Raw genomic sequence first — 12631 nt, forward strand, 5'->3', positions numbered from 1 at the left:
TACCTTTCCTATTGCCTCAGTTTCATCAATCAATGTCCTATAAGGTTACACATACAGACAGTACTCAGAATAGCCCAACTATAGTGTACTTACACAATTTTGTCCCTTGCAGCTAGAGTGCTTACACAATCAACTGGAATTCAACGCAAACTACATGATGACAAAGATCATGCTCACTGAGGTGACTCATTATTTGTAATCATGCATGGTCTTTTAATCTTAAAACAATGGTCAGTCTATATTAGGACAAAGCTAGTGAGCTGCAGGACATGGTATTGGATAGTCATTTTGAGGCACATAGATGGCATGTTGTTGATCCCCTCTGAGAGTTGTGACTGGATGTTCTGAAAGAGCCTGGATCATTGAACAAAGTCCACGTTCTAAAATGAGTAGGCTACCTAAGCTCGACCACAGCCACACAGGACAACCGGCAGTCAGGATCTGTCTGTCTCCTAGCAACATGGCAGCACTGAAGGGGCATAGAGGCTCCCAGGGGACCTAAGCACATCACACCATTGACAGCACTGTGAAAGCTGTCCACCGCCTAGCCTGGAGGTGACTTCTCAATCAACCCCAGCCCTAATCAAATTAAATTTAAAATCAAAATGTATTGGTCGCGTACACAGATTTGCTGGTGTTATAGCAGGTGCAGCAAAATTATTGTGTTCCTAACTCCAACGATGCAGTAGAATGTCTCACAAATACAATACAAATAATAAACAAAAATACTTATTGATGTCACTTGTGAAATCCACTACAATCAGTGTCGATTAAGGGGAGGAGACAGGTTGAAGAAAGAAAGATCTTTAAGCTTTGAGACAATTGGTAGGTGCCAGGCGCACTGGCTTGTGTCAAGAACTACAACGCTGCTGGGTTTTTCACGCTCAACTGTTTCTTGTGTGTATCAAGAATGACCCACCACCCAAAGGCCATCCAGCCAACTTGACACAACTGTGGGAAGCGTTGGCATCAAACTGGGCCAGCATCCCTGTGGAACGCTTTCGACACCTTTTAGAGTCCATGGCCTGACGAATTGAGGCTGTTCTGAGGGTAAAAGAGGTGGGGGTGCATCTGAATATTAGGAAGGTGTTCCTCATTTTTTGGTATACTCAGTGTACATACACCATGAGTAAACAACGATATATAAACGGAATATGAGGTTGTCAGCGTTCAATTACTCTACAGTATACACAGTGCATTCGGAAAGTATTCACACCCCTTGACTTTTTCCACATTTTGTTACATTACAGCCTTAATCTAAAATGTTTTAAATTGTTTTTTCCCCCTCATCAATCTACATACAATACCCCATAATGACAAAGCAAACAGGTTTTACAAATAAAAAAACTGATATCACATTTACATAAGTATTCAGACCCTTTACTCAGTACTTTGTTGAAGCACCTTTGGCAGCTATTACAGCCTTGAGTCTTCTTGGGTATGAAACAGAAGCTTGGCATGCCTGTATTTGAAGAGTTTCTCCCATTCTCTGCAGATCCTCTCAAGCTCTGTCAGGTTGGATGGAGAGTGTCGCTGCACAGCTATTTCAGATCTCTCCAGAGATGTTAGATCGGGTTCAAGTCCGGGCTCTAGCTGGGCCACTCAAGGACATTCAGAGACCTGTCCTGAAGCCACTTCTGCGTTGTCTTGGCTGTGGGCTTAGGGTCATTGTGCTGTTGGAAGGTGAACCTTCACCCCAGGTGGAGTTCCTGAGCGGTCTGGAGCAGGTTTTCATCAAGGATCGCTCTGTACTTTGCTCCATTCATCTTTACCTCGATCCTGACTACTCTCCCAATCCCTGCCGCTGAAAAACATCTCCACAGCATAATGGTGCCACCACCATGCTTCACCATAGGGATGGTGCCAGGTTTTCTCCAGATGTGACGCTTGGCATTCAGGCCAAAGAGTTCAATATTGGTTTCATCAGACCAGAAAATCTTGTTTCCCATGGTCTGAGGGTCCTTTTAGTTGCCTTTTGACAAACTCCAAGCGGGCTGTCATGTACCTTTTACTGAGCAGTGGCTTCCGTCTGACCATTCTTCCATAAAGGCCTGATTGGTGGATTGCTGCAAAGATGGTTGTCCTTCTGGAAGGTTCTCCCATCTCCACAGAGGGACTCTGGAGCTCTGTCAGACTAGCCTCTCAAAACACTTCATTGTGGCAGAAGTGGGGTCAACAGACTGGAATAGAGAGAGGTTGAATATGTCTGTAAACACCCCAGCCAGCTGGTCTACGCATGCACTGAGGACACGGCTTGGTATGCCGTCCGGGATGGCAGCCTTGTGAGGGTTAACACATTTGAAAGTCCTACTCACAGCGGCTACAGAGATTGGGAGCCACAGTCCTTGTGAGCAGCGGGGGCACATGACGCAGCTCTGTGTTGTTTTCCTCAAAGCGGGCAGAGAGCGTGTTAAGTTTGTCTGGGAGTGAGGCTTCGGTGTCCGCAATGTGGCTGGTTTTTCCTTAATAAGCCGTGATTGTCAGAAGTCCCTGCCCAGTGACGCAAGCTTACCAGATGCCTTCTTGCTTGCATCAAGGCAACCAACACTGAACAATGCATGAGAGCATCAGCTGTTCCGGACAACTGTGTGATTACATAGTCCCTGTGCCCAAGAACGTCATGGTAACCTGCCTCACATCATGAAGTGCTTTGAAAGGCTGCATCAACACCATCATCCCAGAAACCCACTACAATTCGCATACGGCCCCAACAGATCCACAGATGACGCAATCTCCATTGCACTCCACACTAGCCTTTCCTACCTGGACAAAAGGAACACCTACGTGAGAAGTCTGTTTGTTGACTCCAGCTCAGCGTTCAACACCATAGCGTCCTCAAAGCTCATTACTAAGCTAAGGAGCCTGTGACTAAACACCTCCCTCTGCAACTGGATCCTGGACTTCCTGACAGGCCGCCACCAGGTGGTAAGGGTAGGCAACAACACATCTGCAGCGCTGGGGACCCTCAGGGGTGGGCACTTCATCCCCCCATGTACTCCCTGTTCACCCACAACCACGTGGCGACACATGACTCCAACACCATCATTATGTTTGCTGATGATCACCGACAACGATGAGACAGCCTACAGGGAGAAGGTCAGTGACCTGTGAGTGTTGTGCCAGGACAACAACCTCTCCGTCCATGTGAGCAAGACAAAAGAGCTGATCGTGGACTATAAGAAAAGGGGGGCCGAGCACGCACCCATTCACATCGACAGGGCTGTAGTGGAGCGGGTTGAGAGCTTCAAGTTCCTTGGCGTCCACATCACTGACCAACTATCATGGTCCAAACACACCAAGACAGTCGCAAAGAGTGCACGACAACACACATTCCCCCCTCAGGAGACTGAAAAGTTTTGGCATGGGTCCTCAGATCCTCAAAAAGTTCTACAGCTGCACCATCAAGAATGTCCTGACTGGATGCATCACCACTTGGTATGGCAACTGCTCTGTATTTGACAGCAAGGAGCTACAGAGGGTAGTGCTTATGACCCAGTACATCCCTGGGGCCAAGTTTCCTGACATCCAGGACCTTTATACCAGGCATTGTTATAAGGGCCAAAAAAATTTCATAGACTCCAGCCACACTAGTCATAGATCTCTCTGCTATCGCATGGCAAGGAGTACCGGAGTGCCAAGTCTAGGTCCAAAAGGCTACTTAACAGCTTCTACCCCCAAGCCATTAGACTGCTAAGCAGTTAATCAAAATGGCTATACTATTTGCATTGACCCCCTTTTTTCTTGCTGTGTTTTATCTATGCATAGTCACTTTACCCCTACCTACATGGACATATTACCTCAACTAACCTGCACCCCGCACATTGACAGGGTAATGATACCCCCTGTATATAGCCTCATTATTGCTATTTTATTGTGTTACTTAATTTTTAAAAATGATCTGCATTGTTGGTTAAGGACTTTTAAGTATGCATTTCGCGGTAAGGCTACGCCTGTTGTATTCGCGCATGTGACAAATACATTTTTGTTTTATTTTACATGCCTCTTGTGTCTGAGTCATTCAATTGCGACTCCACTTTGTTCCTCTAATGTTTTTGCCTCATTGATTGAATGTAATAGAATATAGCTAGGTTAAATCGAAAGGCAGTTTCCATTTGTTATTGAATATGACAATATGGAAAATGTTAAACAGATGGTTGTAGTCTGAAAATTGCAGTATTGACCTTTGTCTTCAATCCATTGTAAAGTTGTGTAGCCTACTTATAAATGGTGAATTATGCTATGTTATTTTGGTAGTCCATTAAGATAGCCGCCCTATAATGGCAGTTCAGAGAGACAAAATGACAGCGTCTCAGGCCAGTGGTCACTCACCTCCTGATCAGTGCACACTTCTCTCCTTTAGGCTACATGCGCTTTCCCCTTCCTGCGATGGGGGGAGCCACCGCTTTAGATTCTAAACGTACTTACTCTCCATTGAAGGAGACTGCTGTTACAAAACAAATGTATTCAAAACCTTTTCCTCACTATTCTAGCTAACAAATCTACACTTAGTGTACTTTCATATAAACTGCTATTTGAAATATGAAGGCTAATTGCTGGCCTATAATAAGAGTTGAATAAGGAGATTATTACCTAACTCATCATAACTGGACCAGGGAGGACAAAACAAAAGAAAAGCAACATCCAAAATACGGTCCAATGATCAAATAAATGTAAGTCCATGTACCTGCCAATATGCTTCAACTCTTGAAAACGCGCAACAGAAGAAGCGCTCACAATTCTTATGCAGATACCGTACTTTTGAAAGACCATTCTGAAATCAGTAGCATACCCTTTAAATAGGGACTGGTCTATCAAGTCGAGGTGGTGGTGGATGTCTGCTGAAGATAGCATAAACAAAACAAATAACCCAGATAATCAAATGTTAGTACCAATATATATTAATTTAAGTAGAATTGCAAGTAAACAAATATGTTGATGGGTATTATAAATGCTTGGTGGATTTTTGTATATTTTAATACGCTGCGTAAGTAACAGAACACCCCTCCTTGCGCCGAGGTGGTAGCACCACCCCATCTGTTCAGCTCTTGTGAAATTCTGATTGAAACAGATTGTAACTTGCTAGCTAGCACTCTCCGGACCGGGTTGTAATGGCAACTGACTGGATGGAACATCAACAGCAACTTTTGTAATTTATTTGAAGGAAGTTTAAATTAAGGAGGTTTTACACAAACCTTGAGGAAATTATTTCTAATGTGAGAAACACATTTTCGGTCCGAAAATGTCCCAGGGATGTACAATTTCTGTGGAAGAGATCCAGTCTTGGTGGGAAGTCCCCGCCATAGCCCACTTCTGTTCGCTGTTCAGGACTGCATTCAACCTACCAGACTTTGAAATTGAGGTAAAGAAGTTCTGGAAAATACATTTAGAATTTTGGGAGACTTTTTAAAAAATTTTTTGACTGCAATTACAATTAACTTAATTTTAGCCTCGTAGAATGCAGTTGAAAAGTACCGACAGTACCAACAGTTAACGTTATAGCTCATCTTACTATTCAGAACTTCTCTGTTTACCTACTGTAGCTAGCCAATTTAGCTAACGTTACTGACTTAGCTAGTTAGCTAGCAAGTGCCTACAGTAGCTAGCTAAGTCAGAATGTTTGAAAACTCGTTATTAAGTCCCAGTTGAAATAAACGTGAACGTTGTATTTCATGGTATGTAAATGCTGTTACTTTGTATAACAAGCCATGTAACGTTAGCGACACCAATGGTTGTATTTTGATAACAACATTAAATAGCTAACCTTTAGTTCTTGCCAGTCGAAACAAAACCATGTGGTGGGATCCATTTGTTTTCATTTGGTGAAATCGAACGTTTCGCTCGTGTTTATGGCCATCCGTAGTAAATCGCACGTCTATGTCCAAACGTTAACCAAGTTATAGATTAAAACAAATGTATATTATATCACCGTGAAATAGCTCGAAGTTATAGCTATTTGTAACGTAATTTATTAAGACGAGAGCCATAACTATTATCTTTAGCGAATACGCAATAAATCACATGCACGTGAATAAAGGGTACTGTTACTTGCAGGTTGTATCTTACTCGCTTTTGATCCACTGTTGCCATGTTTTTATCAAATAGTCAAGTTCATGACGAGAGTTTGTCTAGCAAGCCATCTGGCTTGGGTAGCATTTGACATTCTGCCATTGTTTATAATCTCATGTTTTAACGTTAGAATGATGAAGCCGTCGTTCAAAATTCTTGTTTTCTATGAAGCAAACAGAAATGCATGTCGACCGTCGGCGTTCATTAGTCGGTCATTTCGCGCGTTACTTTACTATGTGGGAATAATTTAACGTATTACACTTCTGTTACTTAATTAAGTTTCTAGCAATTCCAACAGTGGTTTCGTTTGTCGTTTGCTGCTCCATAATGATCACTGCTTGGCTGATTTAGTATGCAATAATGGGGCTTGTTTGATCCATCGAAAAATGATGGGACTTGAAGTAAATTTGTAAGGTCAACAGCCCCCATTACCCATCCACCCCCACCCCTCTCGGGAGTGAAAATCACATGCAGGCATCGCTTTGTTATTGGATAGGGAGGGAAGCATCACCTCTAGTTTGTAGGAAAGTTGATATTATCTGTTAAAACTGTTAACAGGATATATATGAATGCATGTGAATATAAAACACAATATTGCAGCAATCGGCGAGTGATATTATGATACAAACGCCCCGATTCTGTAGAACTCCGTTTTGCACAATTGGGTCTTACGCGGTGCGCGTCTTGCAGCCACTGCGAGCGATAGACTATCTTTAACCGCATCACTAGGCACAGATCATTTGTACTGCCTTGCCTGCATCCAATGTAGCTGATTTCGAGGAACATCTTATTTGATGGATCGTGTAAATCATTGACGTATATCAATAACTACATCTATGATGGTGAGGTTTTGATAGCAGATTTGTCCTGCGCAAATAAACCGAGCCACCGATTTGTGACACTTTTTTAAATGTATACATTTGATGTCTTAGTCAGGCACACTCTTTGTTGTCCAAGGTCACACGTCTATTGTGCTCTGGGCAATAAAGTTAAGAGTATAACCTATATTTCTGAATTAATGTCAAAGCCCTTCATTTAATTGATATAGCCAATTCAATCTACTTGCCACTTAAAGTGGTGAGAATCTGTTTACCTCCATTTAAGAAATACTTCTGGGATTATGTAATAATAGTGTGCATGCTCTAATCTGTCTTTGTCACTTAATTGCTGGAAGACATTGTAGAGAGTACAGATTGTATTGTGCTGTCTTTGAAACAGTAATTTAGTTGATAACACTATCTGGTGCATTTGCTTAACATGTGGAAGGAAACAGTTATTCTCAGAATGTGCTTAACTTTGTTATGCATATTAATAAATGTGCCTTCTCACACCGCTGCGGTGTGCAATAATTCCCTGGTAACGCACAGTCTTGTGTGTGTTAATGCTCCCTTAACCACTTTGCTGTCAGTATAGACCCAGTCGGTATTAGAATGCAGCCCTTGCCTGTGGGGAAAACATCCTGGGGTTACCCCATTGGTTTACAGCAAAAACTACATTTAAATCTAAAGATTACTTTTCAACATTCCCTGCTCCCGAGAATTCTCAGTACTTAGAAAAACGTAATATTGTAGGGCTTCTCTTATGCCCCTTTTCACAAAGGTGCTAGCAGTCATGTGAGTGATTGCTAGCTAGCCAAGACCAACAAAACAAACAAACTGACTATACAGATACAAATAGTGAGTGGAGTTTAGTATAGTCTGTTTTATAATAAGTTAAATGTCTCACCTGTGATGTTTTCCCACACACATAGCTACATGTAGCCTACTTGGACACCGGGTCCAAACATTTCCCTCTCTTCCATGTCGAGTAGCCTGAAGACAGGGCTCTTCTCACAGGCTTTATGTCCCTGCGTGGGAGCATCGCAAACCATAGGTCGGGGTATTTTACCTGCTTACATGTACATTGAACAACACTGCAGCTTTCAGCATGTTTTGTTAATTCTGTATAACTATAAGCTCTTTTACAATGGGAAATTGTGTGTTAAGGGGATTTCCTTATTATGTGAATATCTCTTGTTTAGCTGTCTATAAAGAATCAAGCTTTCTGTGATATTGTAATGCAACGACAGATTTAGGGTGTGTTTGTAAATTTGCTCTGTCTATCTACTCCGATTTCAGAGTAGTGACAATGTGCTGAGTTAACGAATGCTCGACACCTGTTGAATATGGCCAGTGTTAGTAAAAGTAATTTAAAAAAATTGGTGCCTGCAGCACAGTTACATGCTGACCAATCCGCTCGTGTTGCAAAATAAATGTACACATCCATGTTATTCAATCATTGCACCCACAATACTTGCGTGCGCCAACAAGTGTCAGCGTTGCCAGGCACAAAAATAAAAGTCAGTTCTATTCGTGAAGCTGAACGCGATGCAAGTCCTGCCTCTCCCATCTCCTCATTGGTTTATAGAAGTAGATACCCATGTGCCATCTCATTATTCGTTATCCCCACGTGGGTGATTGAAAGATTAACTGAGGTCGGCCAGTTGTGGTAAAACACCTTAGTATGAAAGTTTGATGCCAATCGCCGTAGAAGGGGCCTGGAAGGAGGAGAGATTACTAGAAAAGATTCGGGTGACTGTTTTGTGTGGCTTAATTGTTGGAGTAGAGGACCTTGTGCATTTCAGGTAAAATAACAACTCAACGTTTGTATCCCAGGACAAATTAGCCGGCAACAGCAAGCCGCAAATTAGCTAGCTAAATTGCCATTAAATGCTTTTTATTTTTTTTATTTTTTTTTTATTTTCCAATTTCGTGGTATCCAATTGGTAGTAGTTACAGTCTTGTCTCGTCGCTGCAACTCCCGTACGGCCTCGGGAGAGGCTAAGGTCGAGAGCCATGCGTCCTCTGAAACACAAGCCAACCAAGCCGCACTGTTTCTTAACACAATGCACATCCAACCCGGAAGCCAGCCGCACCAATGTGCCGGCTGCGACAGAACCCTGGGCTCGAACCCAGAATCTCTGGTGGCACAGTTAGCACTGCGATGCAGTGCCTTAGATCACCACCCGGGAGGCATTTAATGCTTTTTCGACCTGTCCCAAAATGAACATAATTGGTTCGGTGTTTGTTTTGATATATCAACCTGCGTGTTGTGATTGTGTTTGGTGTGGGGAGACAAAATCAATTTGCGCACAACGGCGTGGTGTTAGTCAACAACGCTCTGGATAACAACTCAACCAGCTCTACTAGGGTCAGCAAAATGGTCAGTGAGGTGTTCCGTCATTTGTGTGTGGAAGTAACTAGCTAGCTAGCCTATGTTAGCCAGTTAGAACGGCAGTCAAGCACTCATGCCGAGGTCAGAACGCTCAGAAACAACCCTACTCCTCAGCCAGAGCGTCCAGTATGCGCTCTGAAAGGGAAACTCTCTGAATTTATGTAAGGACAATCTGACAACACTCTGAATTTATGGCACTCTGGCACTCCATAGTGAATATACAAACGTGCCCTGAGACTCCCTGACGTATCAAAACATTTGTGAAAAGTGTCTGTCCTATATCTAATGACAAAGTGAAACCTGTTTTTGCTTTGTCATTCTGGGCTATTGTGTGTGTGTGTCTGTTAATTTTAAATGTTTTATTTAACCCATTTTTGGAAATGGCTGTAATGTAACAAAATGTGCAAAAATTCAAGGGGTCTGAATACTTTTACAATGTATATAGCTATAGCCAACATGATATCACTCTCAACCAATCTGATATATTCATTGCATAACATGACATGTGTTTTAGCGGCTCTGACATCAGTCATTTGGACACTATAATTGCAACTTAATTTAACATTTTTTTTGTTTAAGCATTTATTAATAAAAGCTAGGTTTGTCTGAAAGCCTTACACAGGTAGGCTATTTATACACTGGCCCAAACGGAACTGGGCTTAAAGATTGCCGGTTCTCCTCACTGTTTGAGACGACAAACTATGCCCAATCAGTGAATTGTGGTCCTGGGTGATCTAATGTGCTATATTAGCTTGCCTATAATGGAACAGAGCTTAGTGAATGGCTCTGTTCCTCATTTGGTTTATTCTGTTTTTAGCCCTAATGTCTGCTCTTAAATGGCAGTGCTGATAAAAGCAGGTGGCTTGCTCAGTAAATAGCACACAAATCCAGGTTTAAGAGGATCTAGTGTCTTTGATGTCTCCTTGTCTATGGGGTGATCGTATGACCAAACCGGAGTAAATGATCAACTGAGATGAGACTAAACCTGTGTCTCACTTGACTGAACAGAGAGCCCAAGCACTTTGGGAGATCATTTCAAGCTCTTCCTGTATTCACCAGCATGTATACATATGTAGCCTAAATCAACTGTTGCCCAGACTAAATCTAATTACAATATTTTAATTTAAGGCATTTTAGCCTTTAGGCCTACCTCTGGGATGTGAGTTATAGTTTATAATGCTCAATATATCTGTGAAGCCTTGAGGATATGTGGCCACACAGCTAGGATGTTCAAACTATGTTCGACCTGTTTGGATGGAGTTCCTCTGAGGGATTTCTCCTGGGGCTCTGTGTTAAGGCAGGGGGACACTCTATTTTTCCTGACGCTGCATACCATGAGATACCGTGGAGGCAAGCAGGCCTACAGTAACATGGTAGTCTTGACGAGTCCAGTCCACAATTGTCTCTGTCTTGAAGAGTAGTCCAACCAAAATGTTCCTTGTCTTAAATGTTTCCGGTTTAAACACCTATTTTTGGGTTTGATTAATTACGGCCAGTGACTAAAATACTTTTTCTTACCAAATCCTAGAACGTGAATAACATTCTTTACATAGAAGATGCAACCAGGCTGTTTCTTTGAACTCCACCACCACAGATCTTAGAAGATACTCATTTCCTGTGTTCGTACTGTCTGAATCTTAGTGCTGCACAGAGCTAAGTGCCACCATCTGTGAGCATTGAGGTTGGGTTAGTTAAAGGAAAGATTAATCTATTTTGAATTATCGTTTTTGTGCATCTCTGAGCGATGTTCTATTGTTCCTCGGGATTGTTTCATGTCTTCGTGTATCTGAGCTATTGCCGTTCAAGCAAGTATAAATACAGCCTGTGATGAGTTTTGCGTCTTTCCGTTTTAAAGAGTTGATGTGGAGGGAGGCAGGAAGTGGCTGTCATTCCCCTGACAGAATGGTCCGTCCTTCCTTTGGTATCGAGTGCTGGGTGATTTGAGTCAAACCTAGGTCATCATTTCATAAGTCTGCCTGTCCAGTATTTTGGACACAGCAACGCATGTCTCAGGGAGGCTGGTGTCCTGTCTTCTACATTCTCTAACACTGGATGCACAGGTTGGTCAACATTGTGGCCACTGAGCACTTCAACCAACTGTCCCTGACACATTCATTGGCTCTTGTTACTCTTCTGTTCTGGTTTTGTCCTCTTCTGTCAGAATTGGCAGTTGGGAGGAAAGCAGCGGTAAACGCAAGTCTCTAAAATGCTTCGTATTGTAATTTGTGCTTGGCATCACTCATTTTGCGCATCAGTTGCAGTTCTGTATTCGGATGAGAATTCACAAATGGGCATTCAGTCGGCAGACAGTGCTCTGACTGTATAGCTACAGTGTAGCCTACTTTTAATAGGTAAAATGCAAGATTTACTTCAAGCAAAACATTGGGAAATGTAGCTGGCTACATTCTGTCTATGATAAACAATATGATGGTCATGCTCATTTACTTGTGTGGCTGATAGCCAAATAGCATTGTATTTCAGTTGTCATTTGATGAGAATTAAGCTATTTTCTGCCAAAATACATAAGTGCAACACATTATCTGTGGAGGAAAACTATTTGCACGTCGATCTCTTGATGGTCTGTTTTAAAAATTCATATTTTTGAACTAGCCCTTATGAGTAGTGGGCTTCTTGTGTGGAGGGAGTATAAAGAACAGTTTTAGGCCTATTTTGTTACCTGTTATCTCTGCAGAGGAAATTATCAACATGCTCGAGAGGCAAACGTGTAAGGATTGACTAAAATAATGTATGTAATGCCTTTTCCCACAAGATAGGGAGGGGCCTTAGCTCTACATGGGTCAAATAGCTTGTCTCTTGGTCATACAGCTCAGGATAGGGGGAATGGCTCAGTGGGAAGAATGCACTGTGGATTTTTACCAGGAGCCCTTTTATGAATGTCGCAGAGCAGAACTTTTGTACCTTGAGAAATCGCTACCAACTGGACATGAACAAATCCAGTGGGAAGGTGGTGTTGTCGAGCGGCTCTTTTCTGGGCTGTGGTTCCGGTGGGTGATGATGGAGATTTTTCTTGGCAGGGTCACAAAACGGCCCCTTGCACTTTGTTCCCCTGTTACACTTCACTGTCGCTCCCAGTCTCCCCTGGCCAAAGGGAGAGGGACTCTGCAGGAAGAGGCCTCGGCCAACCTGGCCGTCCCCCTGCTCCTTTGTCTCCGTAGAGGCACGCTTGATTTCCTGGCAGTGTGGCTGTGAAATGAGCCCTGAAATCTCAGAGACTCCGAGCCTCCCCTGGATCCTCCAGGATGTGCCTTCCAGTACTGCCAGCCAGAGCCTATCCTTCTACTGGAGAAAGTTATATATCGGGATATTATGTTTGACAATTTATCGTTCAGAA

General features: G+C 42.8%; 1 protein-coding gene across 1 annotated transcript in view; it reads left to right on the forward strand.

The window, feature by feature from the left end:
• The first annotated feature begins 5059 nt into the window (after positions 1–5059).
• LOC109888897 (cat eye syndrome critical region protein 2 homolog) overlaps positions 5060–12631 on the forward strand; it is a 62530-nt gene continuing 54958 nt past the window's right edge. The window contains exon 1 of the mRNA XM_031823002.1: positions 5060–5359. Within this exon, the coding sequence (XP_031678862.1) occupies positions 5240–5359 (120 nt within the window). The 5' untranslated portion in view covers positions 5060–5239. The remainder of the gene's footprint in view (positions 5360–12631) is intronic.

The sequence above is a fragment of the Oncorhynchus kisutch genome, linkage group LG4 (genome assembly GCF_002021735.2).
Source record: "Oncorhynchus kisutch isolate 150728-3 linkage group LG4, Okis_V2, whole genome shotgun sequence".
In the NCBI taxonomy this organism is placed as follows: Eukaryota; Metazoa; Chordata; class Actinopteri; order Salmoniformes; family Salmonidae; genus Oncorhynchus; species Oncorhynchus kisutch.